This window comes from Geosmithia morbida (genome assembly GCF_012550715.1).
Source record: "Geosmithia morbida isolate 1262 chromosome Unknown scaffold_0, whole genome shotgun sequence".
Lineage (NCBI taxonomy): Eukaryota > Fungi > Ascomycota > Sordariomycetes > Hypocreales > Bionectriaceae > Geosmithia > Geosmithia morbida.
In genome coordinates this window covers 79,110-101,721 of record NW_023336187.1, presented here as the reverse complement: position 1 = coordinate 101,721, position 22,612 = coordinate 79,110, and the positions used below count along the sequence as shown (strand labels likewise).

The 22,612-nt window shown below is 58.0% G+C and overlaps 9 protein-coding genes across 9 annotated transcripts; 4 read left to right on the top strand and 5 right to left on the bottom strand.

The window, feature by feature from the left end:
- Positions 1–543: 543 nt before the first annotated feature.
- Positions 544–1,386, bottom strand: GMORB2_0035 (altered inheritance of mitochondria protein 5; the record flags this gene model as incomplete). Its single annotated transcript, XM_035462021.1, has 2 exons — positions 544–1,284; positions 1,366–1,386. The coding sequence occupies 2 exons, from the start codon at positions 1,384–1,386 to the stop codon at positions 544–546; spliced, it is 762 nt and encodes a 253-aa protein (XP_035324951.1).
- A 776-nt stretch (positions 1,387–2,162) lies between these two features.
- On the top strand, positions 2,163–2,955 carry GMORB2_0034 (large subunit ribosomal protein L17; the record flags this gene model as incomplete). Its single annotated transcript, XM_035462020.1, has 2 exons — positions 2,163–2,378; positions 2,515–2,955. The coding sequence occupies 2 exons, from the start codon at positions 2,163–2,165 to the stop codon at positions 2,953–2,955; spliced, it is 657 nt and encodes a 218-aa protein (XP_035324950.1).
- A 318-nt stretch (positions 2,956–3,273) lies between these two features.
- Positions 3,274–5,650, bottom strand: GMORB2_0033 (U3 small nucleolar RNA-associated protein 25; the record flags this gene model as incomplete). Its single annotated transcript, XM_035462019.1, has 3 exons — positions 3,274–4,621; positions 4,719–5,432; positions 5,493–5,650. 3 exons carry the CDS (start codon positions 5,648–5,650, stop codon positions 3,274–3,276), a joined length of 2,220 nt encoding a protein of 739 aa, XP_035324949.1.
- A 560-nt stretch (positions 5,651–6,210) lies between these two features.
- On the top strand, positions 6,211–7,530 carry GMORB2_0032 (translation initiation factor 3 subunit F; the record flags this gene model as incomplete). Its single annotated transcript, XM_035462018.1, has 2 exons — positions 6,211–6,318; positions 6,505–7,530. 2 exons carry the CDS (start codon positions 6,211–6,213, stop codon positions 7,528–7,530), a joined length of 1,134 nt encoding a protein of 377 aa, XP_035324948.1.
- Positions 7,531–8,383: 853 nt separating this feature from the next.
- On the bottom strand, positions 8,384–10,930 carry GMORB2_0031 (R3H domain protein; the record flags this gene model as incomplete). The annotated part of the gene is made up of 5 exons (XM_035462017.1): positions 8,384–9,106; positions 9,177–9,502; positions 9,567–9,646; positions 9,733–10,074; positions 10,137–10,930. Coding segments are annotated over 5 exons (2,265 nt in total), but the record flags the coding sequence as incomplete, so codon positions are not given.
- A 1,860-nt stretch (positions 10,931–12,790) lies between these two features.
- On the top strand, positions 12,791–13,419 carry GMORB2_0030 (uncharacterized protein; the record flags this gene model as incomplete). The annotated part of the gene is made up of 3 exons (XM_035462016.1): positions 12,791–12,841; positions 12,937–13,076; positions 13,260–13,419. The coding sequence occupies 3 exons, from the start codon at positions 12,791–12,793 to the stop codon at positions 13,417–13,419; spliced, it is 351 nt and encodes a 116-aa protein (XP_035324946.1).
- Positions 13,420–13,548: 129 nt separating this feature from the next.
- On the bottom strand, positions 13,549–14,652 carry GMORB2_0029 (coiled-coil domain-containing protein 12; the record flags this gene model as incomplete). The annotated part of the gene is made up of 2 exons (XM_035462015.1): positions 13,549–13,806; positions 14,215–14,652. 2 exons carry the CDS (start codon positions 14,650–14,652, stop codon positions 13,549–13,551), a joined length of 696 nt encoding a protein of 231 aa, XP_035324945.1.
- Positions 14,653–15,009: 357 nt separating this feature from the next.
- GMORB2_0028 (PPR repeat) lies at positions 15,010–17,520 on the top strand (the record flags this gene model as incomplete). The annotated part of the gene is made up of 1 exon (XM_035462014.1): positions 15,010–17,520. One exon carries the CDS (start codon positions 15,010–15,012, stop codon positions 17,518–17,520), a length of 2,511 nt encoding a protein of 836 aa, XP_035324944.1.
- A 1,915-nt stretch (positions 17,521–19,435) lies between these two features.
- On the bottom strand, positions 19,436–21,675 carry GMORB2_0027 (Acetyltransferase (isoleucine patch superfamily); the record flags this gene model as incomplete). The annotated part of the gene is made up of 3 exons (XM_035462013.1): positions 19,436–19,501; positions 19,583–20,799; positions 20,919–21,675. 3 exons carry the CDS (start codon positions 21,673–21,675, stop codon positions 19,436–19,438), a joined length of 2,040 nt encoding a protein of 679 aa, XP_035324943.1.
- Positions 21,676–22,612: the final 937 nt, after the last annotated feature.

Genomic DNA, 22,612 nt, shown 5'->3' with positions numbered 1-22,612 from the left:
TTTGGGCGGCTGCGCTGAGTACCCTCTCGGTCTGCTTCTCTCCTCTACTCCCCCCTCCCCTTATATACATTTTGTAGGAGTACAGCCTAACTTGTTAGGGGGACCGAGATTTCAGAAGAAAAAAAAAAACACACACAATAACAATGATCCGGAGACGATTGCCAACAGAGACGTGTCGACAAATACCATGTGTAAACTCTTGATATGTTCACCGTCATCATCCATTGTGTCGTGGTGAGAGAGTAATACCACCATATACGGCAGCTTGCTTTGACATGTCTATCGTGAAGAGGTGCAAAACTATTATAAGTCTGTGTATAAAATTACAAGAAAAGAGAAAAAAAAAAGACAAAGAGAAGAGAGAGATGGAGAGATAGAGAGAGGGAAAAAAGAGACGCCATCCAACACCCTTTTCCCCTCGCAACCAAGGGAAGGGGGACCATTTTCCCTACTTTCCTTCTTTTTCTGTCGGCAGATATTTTTCCTTATACGTCTGAGACCCTTCTTCTACAGCCCCCGCCCCTACCTTCGCAGCACACACCTTTACAGCCCCCTCAGAACATTACCCTCCCACTGATCGAGGGGTATGTACCTCTCCCTGAGGGCCTCGGCCACCGTCTTGGGCTTCGCAGCATCGGCCGGCTTCTCGAATCGCTGACGGAGAGCGATCTGGACGGGCGTGGGGCCCTCGGGCGTGGCATTGTCGCCGTCGCCGTCGCCGACAACGGCAGCCTTGGCCCTGCCGATCAGGTCCTTTCCGGCCTCGACGACGGCGGTCTCGGCCCTGTTGGCCCGCAGCCTGGCCTCGAGGAGCTTGTTCTCGGCAGCCTGCTCGACGCTGCGGGCCTGCCTCTTGGCCTCGACGTAGGCGGACCGGGCCGTCTCTTCGGCGTCCCTGCCCAGTCTCCTGGCGGCCTTGCCGGCCCGCTCCAGCTCCGGGATACCCGCGGGCTGGGCGGGGGCCTGGCCGGAGGCCCTGGACCAGAGCGTCTCGATCGTGGACTCGATGCCGGACCGGACGTCGTCCCAGTCCGTCGTCTGCGCCCACCGCACCGCCCTCTCCACCTCGTGATTCCACCGGTCCTTGGCCACCTCGATCGTCGTCGCGCGCTGCGCTGCGGCAAACTCGGATCGCGTCGGCGGGAGCGCCGCGGGGAGGGGGTCGATGATGCTCTGCAGCTGCAGGGCCTGTGCGCGGAGGAGGGCGCCCTGACGTTCGCGGTTGCGCTGGTGCGCCAGAACGGACAGGTACGTGACCGACAGCGTGAGGGCTACTCCGCCAGTCTATACAATCATTCCTCCATCGTTAGCCTTTTCTCCCCCCCCACCTTCCAATCATGGATGGGAACGTAGTGTGAGCCGTACAAAACCGCTGGTGAAGCCCATGGTGGTTGTCGTGTTGTTCGCCTGAGGCAAATTCCAAACACGCTCGCGCAAAATGCCGCTCTGGGGATTTCGTAGTCGGGGAGAGAGGAGACGCAGAGAGAGGAAAAAGAAGGATCGATCGGTATAGAGAGGATGTCGACCTCGTTGGTGGGTTTGTCGTCGTAAAAAAAAAGAAAGAAAAAAAAAAACTCCTAGACCGGTGAGGAGGGATGTCGACTTCGAAAGTTTAGATTGACGTAGAGGAGAGTCCAGCCGAGTAAAGGGCCTTCGGACAAATCTTGGCTCAGCTCCTCCGACGCACAGTGCCGCTTTTAACCCGGCTGCACCACTAGAAATCACGATCTCAAGCACATTGTGTGTCTATCGACATGACGAAAAAGTTTGCGAGATATACAGAACCGACCGAGTCGAATTCAAATCCCTCCCAACACCTCCGACCTCGCACTGCTGCTCCTTGCACGACCCTCCCTACAGAGTCGCCCTTGGAACGTGCCCTTCAGTAAGATGATAGACCTCGAGGCAGCGACGACACACTAAACTCCATTAGGGGGGGGGGGTAGAAAACAGACCCACACCTCTTCCCCGTCACCGTCGTCGTCCCCCAAACGCCAAAATCTCGTCCATCACGAACAGAAGTCATTGATACTCTTCTTCCCCCTCCCCAACAGACTTTCCTGACACGCAACAATAACAACACCAGGGGACACAACAGCAACAACAACAACACCGACAGGGACACCGCAACAGCGATAGCAGCAAGGACGACAGCAGACACAATGGCCGGTGGACTCGTCAAGTACAGGCACCTGAGCCGCAAGTCGTCTGCCCGTCAGGCCCTCTTGCGCGGTCTGGTCACCCAGCTCGTCCACCACGAGCACATCATGACCACCCACGCCAAGGCCAAGGAGGCCCAGCGTCTGGCCGAGAAGCTCATCACCCTGGCCAAGAGGAACAATGAGACGAGCAGGAGATCCGTCCAGGGCATCCTCTACGTAAGTCTGATCTCGCCTCGGTTCCTCCCCCCCCCCGGTCACGGACTCGCTTCTGCTGTCCACCAAGCGGATGGGGGGACGGCGACTCTCGGACTGTGCGCCCAGTGCTGACCGGGACTCTCCTACTCACCCACAGGACCCGCACCAGTACATGACCAAGGTCTTCGATAGCCTGAGGGAGCGGTACGCCGACCGGCAGGGAGGATACACGCGCGTCGTCCGCACCGAACCCCGTAGCAAGCTCGATCAGGCCGAGACGTCGATACTCGAGTTCGTCGACGGCCCCAAGGACTCGCGCTTCATGATGACGGCCAAGACCGTCGCCAGGGACCGCCTCCTCGGCCGCGCCACCACCCCCGTCACCGCCGTCAACGTCAAGAAGGTGACGCTGTTCCGCGGAGAGGCCGCCTTCGAGGACATGGTGCAGCGCTTCATGACCCTCAGCACCGAGGAGCCCGAGCCGTCATCCTCCTCTGCCGCAGCTGGCCGCGGAAGGAAGCACTGGGAGCCTAGGTTGGCTAATCTCAAGATGCCCAATGATTTCTCCACCACAGAGGCCAAGACTTTGGAGAAATGAGAGAGGTTTGATGACCGAAAGGGAGAGAAACCACAAGTGTATCAATATTGGGTGGCGTCACCTTTTTTTTTTCTTCTTTTCTTTTCATTTCATTTCATTTTTTTTTCCATCCCCCCCCCTTTTTTTTTTCGGTTGCTGTACGGAATAGATTAGGCAGAGGAAGAGAGAGAGAAAAAAATGTACATGTATATATATATATATAAAGCTACTACTTTTTGGGTTGTTTCTTGTTTCTTTTTTTTTTCCTTGTGCGAAAAAATCCAACCTCTACAGCTATGCAACCTCCATCCCTCCGGAGCTCCGATGGATCTCCGGTTCTCAGATAAAGTCAAACGTGTCTCCGCGGTCCTGCAGCATCTTGCCCACGCGCTTGGAGCCGACAATCCTCTCCAGCTTGAGGACGTCGTACTTGGAGAACATGACGCGGACGGTGCCTTTCCCGGGCTCGATCCGCATGTCCTCCTCGCTCTTGGCCAGGTACCCACCGGCGACCTCGCCGTAGAAGAGGGGGTTGTCGGGGAGGCCGTAGAAGATCACCCTCCTGACGCCGCGGAGCTGGTAGCGGCGGAAGTGGTGAGCCCTCTCGGTGTAGAGCAGCAGGCGGTGGCGTCCGTTGAGGAAGTGGGAGCGGGCGCGCGACGCCTCGGGCACGTCGGCGTACTCCGAGATGGCGCCGAAGCTGAGGGTCATGACGTCGGCCGAGTTGGCCAGGTAGTTGCGGACGCGGACGAAGTCGAGGTAGGAGGGGATGAAGACGAGCGTGCCCTCGGCCTCCTTGGCGCGCTTGAGGAGCGAGGGGACGACGGCGGTGACGAAGTAGTCGAAGCGGGCGTCCGGGTCGCGGTCGGGCGACCCGACCTGGAAGCGGGAAAAAGTCTGGCGAGCCTTGAAGCCGGGGCCGCCCAGCCTCTGCAGCACGCCGGGCGCCTCGAGCTGCAGCCTCGCCTTGCCCTCCCAGTTCTGGCAGTGCAGCCTGAAGAGCTCCGACAGCTCGGGCGTGTTGAAGGCCGACATCACCACCGTCTGGCGGAAGTGCCGCCCCCACTCCTCGGCGTACCAGCCGCGCACCCGGCTCCAGTCCACGTCGTGCGAGTAGTCGACCGGTCGGAGGTTGAGGTGCTCGAAGATGAACTCGACGTGCTCCCAGTTCTGCATCAGCAGCGCGTCTGCCTGGTCCACCACCACCATCTCGATGGAGCTGAGGAAGTCGTAGTCGACCTTCTGCTTCTTGCCCTTCTTGTCCGCCCGGTCCGTCGCCGACGGGTCCTCCGACCCGATCGCCATGCGCAGCCCCAGCGGGCTCGCCAGCAGCATGTCGGAGCTGTAGAACTGCGAGAAGTACTTGATCGTCTTGCGCGTGAACTTGATGCCGATCCGGAACATGTCGTCGTCGTTGCCCTCGAACAGGTCCCGGAAGTCCACCGGCCGCTCCTGCCCAAACTTGTTGTCCTTGTCAATGTACGACTCGTCGAACCGCTTGCGATTCTCCTGCTGCTCCGGCTCGCACAGGTCACGGATGATGTTGACCATGCGCGCGCACGAGTTGCGCGTCGGCAGCAGGAAGAGCACCTTGGGCCGCGTGAAGCCCTGGTCCTGGATCCCCAGCTCCGCATTGTCCCCTGCCTGCGCCACCTTGTGGTTGTTCTTGATGACTTGGTCGCGCGTCCTGTAAGGTGATGGGTGGTAGTGCCGTTAGCAGTCAAAGACTCGAGCGGAGAAGAGGGGGGGGGGGGGGGGGGTTAGGAGGTGAGACTACTACTCACTTGAGGACGTGGTTCAGCGCGTGCAGGCAGGTGAGCTGCTTCAGGGCCTGCGAATCCTTGACCGTCCGGTCGCAGTACAGCAGGTCACGGTATCCGAACAGCATCGGCCCCACCTTCTTCTCGATGTCGCCAAGCTTGCCCATCTTCCTCTCTGCCGTCTCCCGCAGCTTCTTCTTGAGCTTGAAGCCGTCTAGACCGGAAACCTCCGTCGGCAGCGCGGCAGAGGTATCGTCAGAGCCGGGGACCATCGACGTCACACGCCACGGCGCCACGAGACTTCTCTTGGTGGTCCAGTCTCCCTTCTTCGCCGCCTGTACGCGCTTGGTGCTGAGCTTCTCGTCGGGGCGGGCGAAGTGGGTGATGAAGGGATCCGTAGACCCTTCCTCTTCATCGTCGGATGAGTCCTCCACCAGCGCCGGCTCTTCATCGTCGGCCGCCTCCTCATCAGCCTCATCGGCCCTGTCGACGTCCGCATTGTCCTGGTCCTCTTGCCCGTCCGCCTCCGACGCTGAGTCAGGTTCTGTGCTCGTGGTGATGGCCTTGCCGTGATCCAGCTTGCGCCTCTTGCTTCTGCGAGAAGAAGCCTCGTCCTTTTCGTCATTGAATCCCTGGAGCAGAGCCATATAGGGACGCACAGGGGCAGCCTCCTCATCCTCATCATCCGAGACCTCGCCGCCAGAGACTTCATCTTCCATGTCATCAGACTCACTCGTTCTGCCATGCAATGTCAGCCAGAGGCACATATGTAAGAGCCTTCTCTCCTCCGATACTTACTCATCTTTCTCTTCTAGACGAGCTCCGTCAAAACGCCTATCGGGTCCCCAACGGCTAGTCGGCCTGCCTCCTCTGCCTCGCCCACCACGTCCTCCACGCCCTCCACGCCCGCGAGAGCCACGGCCGCGGAAACCGCTACCTCTTCCACGAGGAGGCATCACTGAATGATGTGAGATCGACGCAGTGTATCCTTTTTCTTACTTCCGAATTTCGAAGGGGGGATGAAGAAGAATAGAGCAATTTTGTAGAGATTTCTCTTCAGACAAGAAGAAGAAAGGACAGAAACACGCTTGATGTGGTATAAAAGATTCAACTTGTATGAGAGCTCAGTACTGCCGTTACTAACCCGCTAAAAAAAAAAAAACCAAGGTACCGCATCAGCCACAATCAGATGCCACAACGAGAAATCCAGAAATCCAGACCGCGCCACAATGATATCCTTATCTCTTATCGTAGCGCGCACAACCCCATGCCCGTTGTGTCCCTGGCGCTGCACACACGAAATTTGTAAAGGAACAATCCCTTGCCCCCCCCACTATTGAGAGAGAGACAGAGAGAGAGAGAGAGAGCAAGAGTCAAAAGGAAGACGACGGCAAGTTTTGGGTCCCACCTCCACCCTCGCATCTTCGACAATACAACCTCCGTCGACGACGATCTTTTATTTCCCCTCCTCCACGATTCATCCACGAGGAAATAAAAAATCTCTCTGTTGCCCAGCATGGCCGCCACTACTGAGAGGTTCATGCATCTCTCGCGCCCTCTGGCGCCTTCGCAAGCCGGACTGCAGACCAGCCTTGCCCCGCTCGCCGTCAACATCCAGCCCCAGGTACGATTTTTTCCCACAGCCGTCGCATATGTCTATCGGGAATAGACGAAGAGGGGAAGAAGAAAGGAATAAGGGATACGGGAGAAAAGGACGAAGAGGAAGGATTGCCGAGTTGGGAGTTACTGGGAAAAGGAAGAGAAAAAAGAACGTACTTTGCTGACCGATGACCCCGGACAAACAAATTAGGCCATCTTCTCGATTCTCGACCACGCCGTCCGCCGAGATGTCCGTGATGCCTCGCAGCCAAGCCGAGTGATTGGAGCGCTGGTGGGCACCCGATCCGAGGACGGTACCGAGGTGGAGGTGCGGTCGTGCTTCGCCATCCCGCACACTGAGGAGGAGGACCAGGTGGAGGTGGACGTCGAGTACCAGAAGAACATGCTGGCCCTGACGCTCAAGGCAAACCCGCGCGAGAGCCTCCTGGGGTGGTACACGACGTCTCTGGAGCTCAACAGCTTCAGCGCGCTGATCCAGAACTTCTTCGACAGCCCGGACACGGGCACCTTCCCCCACCCGGCCATCCACCTGACGGTGTCGACGGACCCTGGGTCCGACATCGAGACGCGCTGCTACATCAGCGCGCCCGTGGCCGTCAACGCGGAGCGCGCCGCCGACAGCTGCTTGTTCGTCCAGGTGCCCCACAAGACGCTGTACGGCGACGCCGAGCGCAGCGCCCTCGACGCTATCTCGTCAGTCCGCGACCAGGAGTCCCGCACCGCGCCCCTCGTCTCCGATATCCAGGCCCTCGGCCGCTCCATCGAGCAGACAATCACCCTGCTCGACTCCGTCTCCGACTGGGTCAACGGCGTCCTCGACGAGGACGAGGAGCCCAACAACGCCCTGGGCCAGTACCTCATGAGCGCCCTCTCACTCGCCCCCAAGGTCGACCCGGAGCAGATCGAGCACGACTTCAACAGCCATATCCAGGACGTCCTCATGGTCAGCTACCTCGCCAACACCATCCGCACCCAGATCGACCTCTCCCAGAGGTTAGCCACCGCCAACCTCGTCCTCAACGACAAGGATGCCGAGGGCAACAACGCCGGCAACAAGACAGCCGAGGGTGGAGACAGTAACAACAACAACAACAACAACAAGTCCGGCGGCCAGCGCAGTGGCGGCGGCAAGCGTGGTGGCCGTGGTGGCGGCAGGGGAGGTGGCCAGAACCGCGAGCCTCGCGAGCCTCGCGAGCCTCGCCAGTCGGCCGAGTAAAAGAGGAGAAGAATTATGACCGCTGTAATCTGTCACTTTTCCCTTTTTTTTTTAAAAAAAAAAAAGAGAAAAAAAGAAAAACAAAAGAAATCTGAATCGACCACACATTGGCTTCATCCGTCTTGCTTCTTTGCTCCCCCCTCCCCACCACCTCTCCCACACCTGGGAGACGTCTACGTTGCCTCAGGATGGGTAACATTGAACCCTTTCAACGACTTTGATACGGAGTAGAAACGATGACGATGACGCCTTGGGCAAAAAGAAAACTGGAAAAAAAAATGATGAATAAAAAAAATGTTCTCCTATACAAAGCTTCTTTAGGCGTTGTGGGAAAAGTCAGTCCTTTTTGATGATTTTTCTTCATTGTTGGCTACAGAGTCTGTGTGTTCTTATTTTGATTTATATATATATAAAACAAGCCAACAAACTTGGAACAAAACAAAATAAAAACAATAGGGGAGGGAAGGAAATCAGATAGATAGTGAGCAAAGAAAGCAAAGAAAAAAAAGAAACCATGTCTCATTATTTTCCATTCCAACTCACTCTTTGGTTATGTATTTGCAAAAAAAAAAAAAAAAAGTCTCTTGCCTTTATTGTAGCTGTCCTTTTCTACCGAATCTGCCCGAAAGAGAGACAAGGGGGGGGGGAAATCGCAGTAACACAGAATGAACTTATCAACCACAGTGCAAGAGAAATAAACCAGGGAAAAAAAGGGAGGGAAAAAGAAAAGCCCTGTTATTGTCCCGTGCCATTAACGCCAAGAAAAAGAAGACGAAGGGAAATGCTAAAACATGCTTTCTCATTGCACGTGTGTACTACCCCGTACGGAACGAGCTGGGATGTGTACATATATCTAGTATCCAGTCGCCGGCTTCTGGGGCAGGGTCGCCGGGTTGCCGTACGTCGGTAGATGAGCAAAGACTGGGGGGCCGGCAGGTCCGACATTCGGTCGGCTCGGCATTGCCTGGCCCGGATTCACGTGTTGGAGGGGCCCGGCTTGCACCGGCGGCGGGACCATGGCCGGGGGCGGGTGTCCGTAGGGAATCGGGGGCGCCATGTGCGGCTGCTGGGCGGGGTGGTATCCCGGAATGGACGTGTTGGAAGCCTGCCGCATCATGCCATGCCCGCCGTACGGCTGGGGCGGCATCACCTGCTGCTGGTAGCCCGGGTACGCGACCGGGGCAGCGCCGATCTGGGGGCTGCCGTGGTGGGAGGCAGGCGCGGCGAAGGGCGGCGGTCCACCCGGCGGCACGCAGGCCATGTCGTTACTCCCGGGCACAAACGACTGCGTCTTAGGGTTGAAGTTGTGGTTCCGATTGTAGCTTCCAGGGATCGGGTGCTGGCTCTTCGGGTCGTGCGGGTTCGAATTCGCCGGCAGCTGCCCGAATGCGTACGGGATGCCCGGGTGCAAGGGGTGGCTCGACGGGGACGCCCCTCGGCCCTGATAGGTGGGCGAGCCGTAGCCAGGCTGCCAGTTCTGAGGCTGTTGGGGGGTTCCAGGTGTTGGGGAGCCGTAAGAGGTCATCGGGCTACCACCGGGCGGCGGGTACCGCTGCGGCGGAGGTTGCGGGTGGTACTGCAAGGCCAGGATGTCAGAACTGATCGTCATGCACGGGTGCCGACGAGGAGAGGGTAAGGCCGCTCACCTGAGGTGCCGCATAGGCAGGGTAGACCGGACTAGGTGCAGCGCCAGGTGCACCGGTATATCCCGCGTTTTGCGATGCGTACATAGGTGCCATCTGGGCGCCGTATGCTGGTGCCGGTTGAACGGCCCCCTGGCCCGCAGGGGTGGGAGCATATCGGGGCACCCACGTCTGCTGCTGAGGACCCCAGTAAGGTGCGTATTGATGGCGGGAATCGAACCCGTCAGAGTCATCACGCCGGTGCCGGCCGGCCCTTCGGCCCTTTCCGGCCGCGGACAGGTTCCCGGACACTGAGCTGGTCCTCGACATTGCGTTGCTCTTTTCGCTGTCTGCAGTAAGAAGAGGGATCAGCTAGGCGAACTGGGCATCTGTTCTCTGCTGTTTGGGACCTACCGTTGCCATTGTCTTCTGCGTTACCAAAGATGCGCTCCCGAGCTAGCTTGTATATCTCCTCACGTTCCTCGCGCGTGCGCCTGTGCCCGGTTAGCATGCAACGGCCGACAGATCGGGTTTTTTTCTTCTTTTTTTCTTTTCTTCGTCATGCCGAAGAGAGACCTACCTGGCGTTGCCCTGCGGCTTTTCCTTGTTGTCCTTGTCGTCACTCTCTGCTTCAGAAGTAGGCTTCGAGGGGGTGCCGCTGGCGGCACTGGCATCACCGCCCTGCCCGCGCCGCATAATCATCTTGGGCTGGATGGCCGGCGGTGGGGTGCTGGTGCTTGAAGGGTTTGGAGCCGGGTCCCAGTGGACCAGCGAGGTCGGGACCCTGCAGAAGGGTGTCCGGAAGATGCGCACGACCCCGATGTTGGGTTCAAAAGAGTGCGTCATGTGGTAGTAATCTGCCAGCTTGTGGGCCAGCATCCTGCAGAATGAGTTGGAAGGGGGGAGATCCATGAATGGTTCCCTGCCTAAGGGTCAGCTCTAGATCGAGCATGTAGAGAGAAGGAGATGAACGGCATGACTTACTTCGAGTTTTGCACGAACTCCACCACGTCCTTCTCCAGCCTCAAAAGATACATTCTGTCCTTGGGCGTCCCCATGGCTTCAACAAGCTTCTCGTCGGGGGCATGTCGGTATATGACGTTGAGAGTGTCCGAAGAGGTCTCCGCAGTAGCGACCTGCTGCTCCGACTCGGTGCTCTGAGGGGCAAGGATGTCCTGGCCAGAGCTCCCCGGCGTGGCCTGCATCAGTCGACGGTCCGTAGCATCGGCAAGCTGGGCACCCCTGTTCCGTGCAGCCAGGTCCGAGCTCACTCTAGAACCAGCCATCATGGATCCGCGCACCGAGATGGAGTCGTCGTCTTCGGCAGCTGCTTTAACACTGGCGCTGTCGTCCGGCCGCAGGGACTCCTTCTCGTCGAGTGCGAACGTCGCTCCAGATGTGATGCTCTTGCCGTCGAGGCTGGGCGGCTTTGTCCCTAGTTCCGAGCTAGAGTCTGCTCGCTGGGATTCGTCAGAGGCTATGCTCTGGCGGCTCATCGCCTGAGGCCTTTCGATATGTAGGCTGGGACCGTCGGCGCCGGGGACGCCATCCGCAGGCTTGGGCTGGATGCTAAGGCCGCCGAGCTTCTCGGAGACTCTATCGACAGCGGGGCTGCCCCTCGAAGATGCTGTGGATGAGTTCTGTGCCTGCGCAAGCCTTGGGCCACCGCCGTTAGCGATGACCGGGCCTCCCAACGAGGGTCGCGGCCTCGCACTCGACTGGTTTGCCTTCGGCGACGGAGGAGCCGCGGGCTTTTCGGCAGAGACCGAGGCGGCCACCTGGTTGAGAAGATAGAGTTAGCCTGCTTCACAGCGGGGGTAAGCCGTGTGGTCGGGACGTCAGTACCTTGGCGAACGACGGTCTGTCTGAAGACATCTGTGCAACTCGTAACTGTATGCAGCTACAAGGAATAGTTTTCAGGCTGGTAGGAGTGAAGTATACTGGATCACAAGTAACCGGTCAAGGCGAGAATATCAAATCGTTCGTAGTCGGGCCAGAACCAGATGGACGGTTTTACTGGCAATTGGAGCACTCGGCATCGGACTCGGGAAGTGACGAACAATGCGGGGCAGGTTAAGAAGCAGAATCGAACAATGCGGGCCAACAGAGCGAAGACGGAGTGCTGGTGTTCATCGTCGTTGTGGGCAGTTACTCATGTTCCAGGTCAAGACGTGGCCTATGTTCACCTCGAGGTCCCGACGGTTCGAGTCGTGGTTCGCCGAGCGTCGAGCCGAGCACTAAGGGGAGCATAGAAAATCGTCAGGATCACTCGAGAGGCGAGCATGTGCAGATACCTGATAGACAGGCGGAGGTAGGACAGGACAGAGCAGAGCGTAAAGGGTACTCTGGCGGGATCGTTTTTGGATGGGATTTGTGCACTTTGGGCGCCGAAGGGTATAGCAGAAGAGGAAAAAGGTGTGTGGACTCACAGATCGAAGGGCGGTGATGATCTGCCAACCAAGGATAACCTGCAAGGGGGGTTGTAGACGCAGGTAGGCGGCGCAGGAACAAAGTCAATGAGAGGTGACAAAACCCCAAGATGCGACGATGGAGACAGCTGTTGGTGGCGGTGGTGATGGTGGTGCTCCCAGTAAATAGGCAATGGTGGGGAGCAGGGTGCGAGACTTTGAGGCGCCTAGGACTAGGAACGACAATGTGCCATCGAACAAGGACCTCGCTCGGTGTGACGGGCAATAAAAAGCCGAGGACTGGTGATGGGAACCAGACGTCTGCCGTGGGAGGCGGGAGAGATTGAAGAATAAGAAAAAAAAAACAGACCAGTAGGAGACGAGATGTCGATATCTTGATCGAATCTTCTTCACTCACGGTCCGCAGTTGGTGCACAAAAGTGAAATCTAGCACGGGAACCGAGTAGCGCCGGTAGAATGCTGACTGAGTGCGAGAGCTGATGGGATTTGTTGGCCCACCAGTTGTTGGCCCACGGGTTGGTCTACGGGCTGGCCTTCACTCGTGCTTAAACCTGGTGGGTACCGTTAGCATGATGCGTACTGTGATGATCAGCCTCCACAGACCCTAGAGAAGCCCTGCAAGACGCCTAATTCTTCCTCGCACGAGTGCCTACTGACGGCTCTTGTGGCAGTCTGTACAGTGCGGATTGTTATGTAATCACCGTTGCAGAGGGGCACCGGAATTGTGTTCTCTTCCTCTCTGACAGCTCCCTGACAAAGGCTGACTGGGTGCTGATATATTTTGATATTAGGCTGGGAAGGAATGATGGCAGCTTGTCACTGCGAAGGCGATAATACTCTCGGTGTCGCTATTTGGTATCCTGTCGTCGTCTGGGCTCCCTCTTTTGAATGCATGTGCGCGGTACCCGGCTCATAGGCCTAATTGAATCACGTGTTTTTTCCCATTTTTTTAGAGGTGTGTGTGTGGGGGGGGGGGGGGGGGAGGATGGGACAGAGACTATACGAGCACGGCATAACGGCCGTAATATCCCCGTTACGTAGGTAGATCTCAATGGGAGCTCATCACCAACTCTCATCCTTGAGCACCTGAGTCTTAGCCGGCTCATCGAATCGAGCCTGCACCCTCACTCCAGAAGACAGACCGAGAGGCAGCCCTGCCTTTCACGTAGCAATACCCTCTTGGCTCTCATCATCACTGCCCCTGCAAGCATGTTTGGCTTCAGAGGCCGCGGTGGACCTTCAAGAGCCACGCCGGCCAACGTACAATGCCAGAAGTGTCTGAAACGAGATATGTGCATCCTGCCCCTCCCCCGATGAGGCTGTGCCCGCAGAGAACGCCCAGCTGACATTCGCAGGCACGTCACTATTCATACGAATGCAAGGCGTCTTCCCAGGACCGGCCGTATGTGTCGCGGCCGTCTCGCACTCAGCAGATGCGCAACCCGAAGCTCGTGCCTAAGCTCGATAGCGACACTCCTAAGCCTTTGGAAAACAAGTAGGGAATCGCTCTTCTGCCCCATCACCCCGCCATACACGTACAGATTGGGAACCGTGCAGCAAGCATTGGCATCGTTTACTGATAGGAGCTGTCCTCTCTACAGAAAGGGCGTCGCCGACGAAGAGCTCGCCAAGAGGGAGGCCGAGAGGACGAGAAAGCGGGAACTCGAAGAGCGCGGAGATCGCATGGCCCTGTCCGCGTCAAGGCGTCAGAGATCTACCTCTGCGGACTCTGCCTCGAGTACCGACACGCGTTCGGCCTCCTCACGGACAAGGAGCCGATCCCGCTCACCACCGCCTCGCAAGGGGCGTCGTGCTCCGAGTCGCGGACCCGAGAGTGATGGGGAGATCCGCGACGCTCGCTACGGCAGCCGGAGTGTCTCGCCCGCCCCCGCTCCTCCGAGGCGACGGCGTTCGTCCGACTCCAGGGACAGCCGCTCCCCTCCGCCCAAATCCAGACACCACCAGTCTTATCGCAGCAGGGAGCCTGTGTCGCCCATCGACGACGAGTCGGACAGGATGCCGCGGCGCCGGCGCCGGTATTCCATCAACTCTGCAGCATCCAGGGACTCTCGTCCCCGCCACCGCCACCTGTCCAGGTCTCCGGATGCCAATCGGCGCAGTGTTGATCCGCCTGCTAGCAGTCGGGGACGGAGGGATGGCCGACGGCCTGACTCGAGGGCGCAGCAGGAGCCGGCAGCAGAGCCGCGGGAGAGGAGCCTCAGCCCCTTCAGCAAGAGGTTGGCACTGACACGGGGCACAGATCCGGGAAGGGGATAGGGGTTTTTGTAGCTGGGTATCAAGATTGCATGTTTTAAATTAATTCCCAACACCAGATGATGAGCAGAAAATGTCCCGAGAACATACATGTATAAAAAGAACACGGGGGGGGGGGGGGGAAGAAGAATGTGACACAGGAACGGAAAAGAAAAAAAAAAGCACAATCATCATGAGTCCAGTTCCTTCTCTTCTTCCCTCTCTCTCCGCTCCTCCTCCTCCTCCTCCTTCTCCCTCATACGCAGACCCTCAACCAGGGCCACCCCATCCATACCGGTCGACTCCCCGTCCGCCTGGGCCGGCGTGTCTTGCTCGCTCTTCTGCTTGGCCTTTTGGGCCTCCGCGATGCGCTCCCTCACCAGACGCGCGATGGCGTTGTCTGTGCGGACGTTGAGAATCTTCATCTTCTTGTCCAGATCCCTCTTGAGGTCCCAGTTGGGCTTCTTGGGCTGCAGCTTGAACAGGTCGATGCCCTTGTCGTCTTTGGCCTCCTCCTCGGCGCGTCTCCGCGACTCCTCCTCGATCTGGGCCGCCTGCTCCTCGAGTGTAGGCTTGTCGAGCCCTTCGTTGGGCCCAGACTCGAAGCCCAGCTTGGGCCCGCGGGCCTCGACGTCATAGTTACGCCCAGAGATCCGTAGCGGTTGCGGCTGATTCTTCTCGCCTGGGGGAGATGGTGATCGCGTCGATTCCGGAGGGACGGTCTCGTCGGCGGGCTGCTTGCGCTTGAGGTTGCGCAGGCTGGCGAGGCGCGCCTTTCGGTCGTCGGCGACGGCACTCAGGCTCGAGTTGGACGGCATTGCGGACGGGCGACCAGTTGAGACTGTCGTTGTTTGGGCAGAGGGAAGAAAGCGTCGGACACGCGACGATATGACAGAATGTTCGAGGTCGGATGTTCGACTGGACGGAGTTTGGGTGGTGGAGCCAAACCGCAGGGGCGCTAGGCCGCTGAAAAAGGTTGGGTCCAGGCCTAACGAGCCCCCGAGCTCCACTGGGCCTGCTCTACGTACCGGTTCGCGGCAAAATCTCGACATCAAACTTGCCTTCATCTCCTTCGTCTCTTGGTCTCTCTTGCCCACCCCTCTGTCTTGCTACATCCGCCGTCGACGATATGACGCACCCTTGAATTCGGCGGTCGACAGATCCAGAAAGAATCGATGAGGGCATCTTTCGTCTGCCGGTCTTGCCACCGGCGGCTTCAGTCTGCCCCCGCGAGGCCAGCTGGCCTCCCCTTGAATCGTACCGGGGGGTTGGCCCAGCTTGTTGCCGGCCACCGCAGCATCGCCACCACCGCAACGCCTGGCGACCACAACAATACCCGAGCCCCTCCCTTTTCCTTACGCAACGGTTCCGATGTCTCGCCCCCGACCTCGCAGTCGGCCGAGGAGCAGCCTGCAGACCTGGCCCAGCTCGCTGCTGGAAGCCAGGTCATGAAGGCGCTGACCCAGGGCGCCGCCATACGTGGTCCCAGACAGCCTGGGATGCCGAGAGCCAATGCGAAGGCATCGAGACGGTCGAAGACGTCCCCGAAGCCAGCAGACGAAGACACGAGTGATTCTCGCAGCAAGCCATCCGTCAAGAAGAAAGAAGCAGAGGCATTTCGAGCAAGGGTTGAGGCGCAGAGAAAGGCACGGTACTTCCAATGGGGCAAGATCCGACATCTGTACCCCGAGTCAGAGCTCCGCGAGGTCAAGAAAGTATTCAACTCCTGGAAGAGCCTGATAGCGCAGCTTGAGCTGAACAGGAGCCTCGACGACAAGCCGTGGATCGAAGACGGAAAATGGCTCTACTCGTTGAAGACGTCCCGAGAGATGCGTGGGGCCTGGGAGAAGCTCAGTGTCGAGGAGAGGCAGACGGTGTGGCAACGCGTCATGATCTCGACGTTGGATCGTCACCCTCAGGCGGCCGCCCGTGTGTTGGGTGCCACTCTGGACCCTCTGCCTCCGGGGTACGCCATCTCAGACGTTCTCAACCTCATCGCCAAGGGAATGAAGAAGAACCGGAAGGAGTCGGGATTGCAGGACCGGGTATTCGCCGTCCTGCTCCGGATCCTCAACGACCTGCCTCCCGGTCACATCCCGTTTTACCAGAGGACTTGGGGCCTCTTTGCCCAAAGCTTGACGGCCGACCAGGCAGCACGCATCCATGAGGTCCTCAAGCAGTCTAATGCCATGCTGCACCCCAACACGTCACTCCAATTCGCACGTAAACTCGCAGGAGGGGCTACGGCCATCAAGCACAAGGGCGCGGCCCTCGAGATCATGACAGAGCTGGCCGACGGGGGGATGGACCTCAACCAGCCACAGCCCGCGAGCGTCATCACGTCGCTGCTGCACGTCGAGGCTTCCCGGCAGCCACCCGCCGAAGGGGTAGAGGACTTCTCCCCCACGAGGGCGCTCCAGACGTTCATGGAGAAGGGCTTCCTGCCCAACGTTGTGACGTTCACAGCATACATGGACTCCCTCAGCCAGCGCAGGGAGGTGGCCGAGGTGGTCCGTCTCGCCCAGCTCTTCACCAGCAGCGGCCTGAAGCTGGACACCAAAGCGTACGCCACCATCTTCCGAGGCACCAAGCACAGCTTCAACGCCGAGCACGCCAGAGACGTGCTCGGCATGTCTCGGGGCACCAAGGTGCCGATGGTCGACGTGCTGAACAATGCGCTCCACGCCATCTTCTCCTTTTCCGAGGTGGAGATGCGCGAGAAGAATATGACGCCATCCGAGGAGCTGAAGCCCTTCCTGCCCATGCTCCAGATCTACGCCAAGAAGTTCGACATGGCGCCCCTACAGTCACTGATCCCCGACTCGCTGCCCCTGCTCCTCATGCGCCAAAGCCAGTCCGAGACCCCGTCCGACGAAGCGGCCGGTGCCGACGGCAACCGCGGCGACTGGTCCACCGGGAGGACCATACTGCCTGTGGTGGACGACTTCGCGGCCACGACGGGACCGGAGCGCCTGCAACCCAACTCGACGACGCTGTCGACGATGCTACGGGCCTATATCCGCAGTCTGTGGCGGCCGTACGACCTCATGTCGCTTTACGCCTACTTCAAGTCGCGTCTGACGGAGCGTGAGCACCCAGAGTCTGGGGACAAGAACTACGCGGCGCAGATCGTGCGCGACCAGCGCAGTCTGATCCATGACACACTCATCCTGGCCATGATGCAACAGCCCGGCCTGACACGCCCTGCCCTCGACATCTTCGGCGACATGCTCAAGGACAACCTCGGCGGCAACGCGGCGTCGGACGGGGAAGGCGACGACGTCTCAGAGGCAGTGACAGCGACCCCGCCAGCGATCCCGCCAGCGATCCATCCCGTCCCCACCATCTTCACGTTCTGCGTCCTGATCAACGGCCTCATGAGGAGGGGCGAGACGGACCTCGCCGAGCAGGTCATCCAGATCATGAAGGAGAATGGCATCGACACAAACGTCGTGACGTGGAACACGCAGATCAAGTGGTACGCCATCATGCAGAACGTGCCGCGGACGGTGGGCGCCCTGCAGGGTCTCGAGGCCGCGGGCTTCAAGCCCGACGGATACACGTTTGCGGGCTTTGGGAAACTGCGGGATCAGAAGAGGGCGCTGCAGATGATGGAGAAGATTATCGACCTCAACAAGCAAAAGGTCGACAGCCGCGGTCCTGCCGACGGCAGCGAGTACTGGTAGTAGGGGTAATAGTACCAAGGTGACTATTGATGGTGTGTGCAAGAGCATGTATGTGCGTGACGGTAAAGTAAAATATAGTTGGAGATGGTGTTTTCATGAACGAGTCATCTTTTTGTTCTTCCTAATGAACCATGCTGGTTATATCTGTCGATATCTCTATTGATCTTTATGAGCTTCTCTCTATGGAATAGCTTGTTTGACGATGCCGAGACTAGACTGGATATGATTTGTCTTCTTTTTTTCTCTTTCTTTTCCCTCTCTTTCGCCTCTTGTACTCTCGCCCGTCTCTTATATATCTCAAACTAAATCATCTCTCTCTCTCTCTCTCTCCCTTACGTTGAAGCCCGGGACGGAGGAGGGAGGGAGTGAATGTCAATCTGAGCGTGTACATACATAAATACATACTAAATACATACATACATACATACATACATACATACATACATACATATATATATATATATATATTCATATATACTGATCTATGCCAAACCAGAGTCTCGGTTTTTTCCCCCCTTGGGTCATGACAACAACAACAACAACAAGACCAGCAGTAACCAACCATCATATCAAGATATGCTCAAGACTGTGGCATCCGTCACGACCTACAGGCAGAGCAGAATAAGATGGAAGTAAGGCATCATGTAAGAATATGCCTCGTCCAGACGATTCAACGTTGGACGTCATGCGTCTGTCCCAACTGACCGGCCTACTAACAAGGCCATGTCTACGCGTGGATTCGGGGATCGACGCCCTCTGCCTGCGCGCTGCTACAAGGGGACGGGGCCACGCGGTGATGTGAGCCAGGTCATATTTACTTCCAAGGAGATCTGATCATCCCCCCCCCCCCCCCCTCTCCTCTCTTGTTTTTGTTTACATAAAGGAGAGGGGGGATTCATCAAAGATCTCTCGCGTTTGTTTGTTTATCTGTCTTCCTTCTTTGTTTGTTGATTCTTGTTGCTACGGTCTGCATATGTGGTCTCACCTCTTCGGTCTCTCAACACGGCCGCAGGGCCCCCCGACTGTCGAGGCCAGGTGTTGTGCATGTTTTTGTTTACCGTGATACATATCTGTCCACGATACTACTGTATGGTGGTGATGTCTCATCTCCCATCAATAATAGCATCAGTCCTCTCAAGTTTCCATGATCAGAACGAACGAACTGAACACGTGAAGAAGTGAGATATACTTTGACTGTGAGATGCAAGTGGGATTCCATATTCGTGTATATACAGAATAGATTATATATATGAATATATACACATATATATAATGTATCGTCCGGACCCCTTTTTATTCCTTCAATGTCGTCATAGCTACCAGAGCTCTCATCACGCTTTCAACAATTAGAAAGAAACAGTGACATGGGAAAAAACAGTAACAAGAGAGAACAAGAAGAAAGAAAATAACAAGTTGCTTTTTGTCAGATCCCCTCTTTTCCTTTCCGGGTTCAAATAAGAGACAGCAAGGCCCATCAACACAACCACATGGGCCTAAGATCCAACGCGACCCAGAACAAGGGCCATGTGCATACACGAAACAAGACAAGACAAAAAAACTCGTATATACTGGGCGGAGGCAAACCAAAAGAAATGAGAAAAAGAAAAGAAAGAAAGAACAAAGCAGGTCCTTGTATATAAGCATCGTCATCGTCATTCATCGTACTACGTGGTACTCCTCTGCATCCAAAAAGATGCGGGGGGGGGGGGGGGGTTGCCTGGTCATGGTCAAAAAGAGAAAAAAAAGAAGAAGAACGATAGCCAGAGAGGTCAAGCAGCTCCCAATATTTGTCGCCAATAGCATTAAACGGAAACCCCTCTCGGAGCCTCTCGGCTAGCTTCTGCTCACTCGTGGAAGATAAACAAGATAACAAAGGGAGATTCGGGGCCTTTCCACTTCCAACGGGGAGCCGTTTTCAGGACGCGATGCCACGTAGAACACGTGCCGGGTTGCCGGCTACGACGGTAAAGGGTGGAACATCCTGCAGAAGTGGTCAGCATTTGGGTCAAGACAAGGGTGGAGCAGAGGCAGGGTAGAAGGCGAGGAGAGGGAGAGGTCATACCTTGGTCACGATGGACCCCGCGGCAACGGTACTTCCCTTGCCGATGGTCCTTCCGGCCAGGATCATGGCACCACCCGCGATCCAGCAATTCTCCTCAATGACGATGGGCTTGGCCGACTGGGGGCCCTGTCCGCCCTGGCGCCTCTTGGGGTCGATGGGCAGCGTCGAGGTGAAGATGCTGACGTTGGGGCCGATGACGCAGTTGTCGCCGATGCGCACCTCGCAGACGTCGCTGATGGTGCAGTTGCGGGCGATGGCGACGTTGTTGCCGATGATGAGGTTGTAACCGTAGTCGCAGGTGAAGGGCGTCTCGACCGTCACCTGGCCGCCGACGCGCCCAAAGTTGAGGACGGGCGACGACTCGCCGGGCGACATGCGAATCGGGTCGCGCGGCCTGAGGATCTCGAGGAACAGCCGGGCGCGCTCCTCGGGTGAGACGCCGTTGGGCGGCGTCGTGATGTTGTTGAAGCGCCAGCAGGCGGCGGCGCACCGCTCGCGCTCCAGGCACAGCTCCTTGTCAAAGGGGTAGTAGAGCCGGCCGGAGAGCATCTCCTCCTTCTGCGTCCGCTTGTGCGGCTGGTAGGCCGAGTGCGCCAAGCCGAGCTGGGGAACTACCTGGGGGTTCGGGGCCGATGTCTTGGGGTGGCCCGGGGCCACAGGGCTCGTGGTGCGCGTGGTCGGATGCAGGAGTCCCAGGTGAGGCAGATGACCTCCCTGATGAGGCGTCCCGGGATGGGGCGTCTCGGGCTCCTGCCTGCTCAGGTCGTGCAGCGGAGGCACTCGTTGATAGTCCTTTGCCATCCTGTCACTGAATGAAGGTGTCTGGGTATTTGCGCTGATGGGCGTAGGAAATGCGTTTGCCGGTGTGTAGGTCATGGCCGACAGCCTATTATCTGGACTCGTGGTGGACGCGCTCGGCATTGTTGACGCTGTTGGTCGGTCGTCGTCGGTCACGACGGGCCGGCCCTGGGGCGGGTCGATCCTAAGCACCTGGCCCCGGTAATGTGGAAGCGGTTCACGGTCCCTCTTGGCCGGCTGCGGTTGGCCACCAGCATGCAGGCCTGGATGGGGCATGCCGTACGCGCCAGGCGGCACATAACTCGGGTCCTTGGACTCCAGGTGCACCGTAGGAGACTTGTTCTCGGGCTTCTGCCAACCCGTCCCCCTGTAGGACGAGTAGCCGGTGCAGACGAAGCCACCCTTGAGACAGTTTTGACCTGTGGAAAGCAGTCTCAGTATCGAAGCCGTGAGGGATGAGCTGAACGAGAGGGAATCGACAGGTAACGAAACCAAAGTTTCAAGTCCCCCCGGTCAGTAGAAGAAGAAGGAAACTCACACTCTGGTTTTGTCTCGTCGCACTTCTTCTTGCGTTTGCGGCATGTCATGCACCCAGTCTTGGTCCTGTTGCTGAAGTTGCGCTTTCGCTTCTTGGGGTCGTGCTGCAGGACAGAGCTTGACCTGTTTTCCGACGAGTAGGGCGCTGCTCCGTAGTACGAGACGGATGTGTCTTCCGGGTCTGGACTCGAGTTTCCGTCATCGACGTGGTCGGTCCGCGACGTAGGCCTCGACGTCCCCTCCCCAGGACGGCCCTCCGCTTCATTTCGCAGTGAGGTAGCGGAGCCGCGGCGCGAGTGGTAAGGTGACCTGTCGTCGGGTTCGCGTGAAGAGTGCCAGCGGTCCCTCTCTCGACTCCTGAGCGGAGAGCGAGGCTGCTGGGGTTCGCCCTTGAGTACGGTGCGTGCTTCGTCGCGGGGATCGCCGTATGGCTGAGGCGGCGGCGGCGGCGGCGGAGGCAGCGGTTCGGTCGCTGTATCTGGTGTGCGCTCCTGGGCAACGGGGTGCTTCACGGCCTCGGCGGATCCTGAGCGTTTCCTCTTGAGAGATGGATCTGCTAGGCCCGAGTGGTCACCAGTCTGTATCGTTGGGCGCTCGACGCTCTCCCGACGGCTGGCCGGACCCCCAGCCTGCTGGGGCGGTGCCTGGGATGGCGAAGCCGTCCTTCCTGGCTCTCCTGCTGCAGAGCTGTCCACCTTGATGACCGGAGTGTCGGAGCTGGTCGGGAAGCCCCCGTTGAGGGCCGTGAAGGCCGACATTGTACCCCGCTCCGAGGCGATGCAGTGAGATGCGGGACGTCTGTTGGCAGACGATGCAGGCTTGGCGCGGACCTTCCAGTGCTGTTCCGACTAGAGCCCAGGTGAAGAGTTGCAGGCGTAAGAAAATATCCGGAAAGGCTGTCTAGTGCAGAACGCTTCTACTTCGCCTCTTCCTTCTTCCCCCCTCTTGAACTCTCCCCCTTTGCTACCGGGTCGCGAGCTGATGGCGAGCCGACAGACACAGATACCGGCGCTGTTATCGTGGACTGGAGAAATAGCGGGTTGGGTCAGACACGGCATGGACTGACGACCATGACCATCCGTCGAAAAGCAAGGGCGTGATTAGCGGTGGTGAGAAACCACAGCTGAGGCAGCCGCAGCGGGAGGATGTCTGAAGACGAAGTCTGGGTTGAGGCGATGGCCTGTACCCTCCGAACTGTGGCGAGAGCGCCGAGGGAGTGGTGGCGATGAGATGCTAAGGCCTGGACTGTCGAAACTCCAGCAAATTGCAGAGGCGTCGTGAGAGATGGACCGAGCTACCAGACTCGAGTGTGAGAAGAGCAGTCGGAGAGAGCAGAGCGCTGGTACGGACACAATGGCAGCAGACACGTGGAGAGATGCGCACACAAACACGTACAAGCACAGGGCACGTGCAGATGCTGGGTGAATGGAAGTGAGATGAGTGCGGGTGAGTGCTGGTGTGAATGCTGGCGGAGAGGATAAAGAAGAAGGAGAAGGGGAAGGAGCAACAAGGTGGCGCTTCAAGATTGGAGGATTGACGCGCGATTATGAATGGGTGGCGGATGCGTCTGCTGCGGCTGGAATAGAATAGCGGATGTGCCGAGGCCGAAGAGACGGGAGCCGTTTTCTGAGGCCGGCGGAGAGGGCCTCGTCGTGTGCGAGAGAGATTGCGTCGTATTTGTCCTGGAGGGGGGGG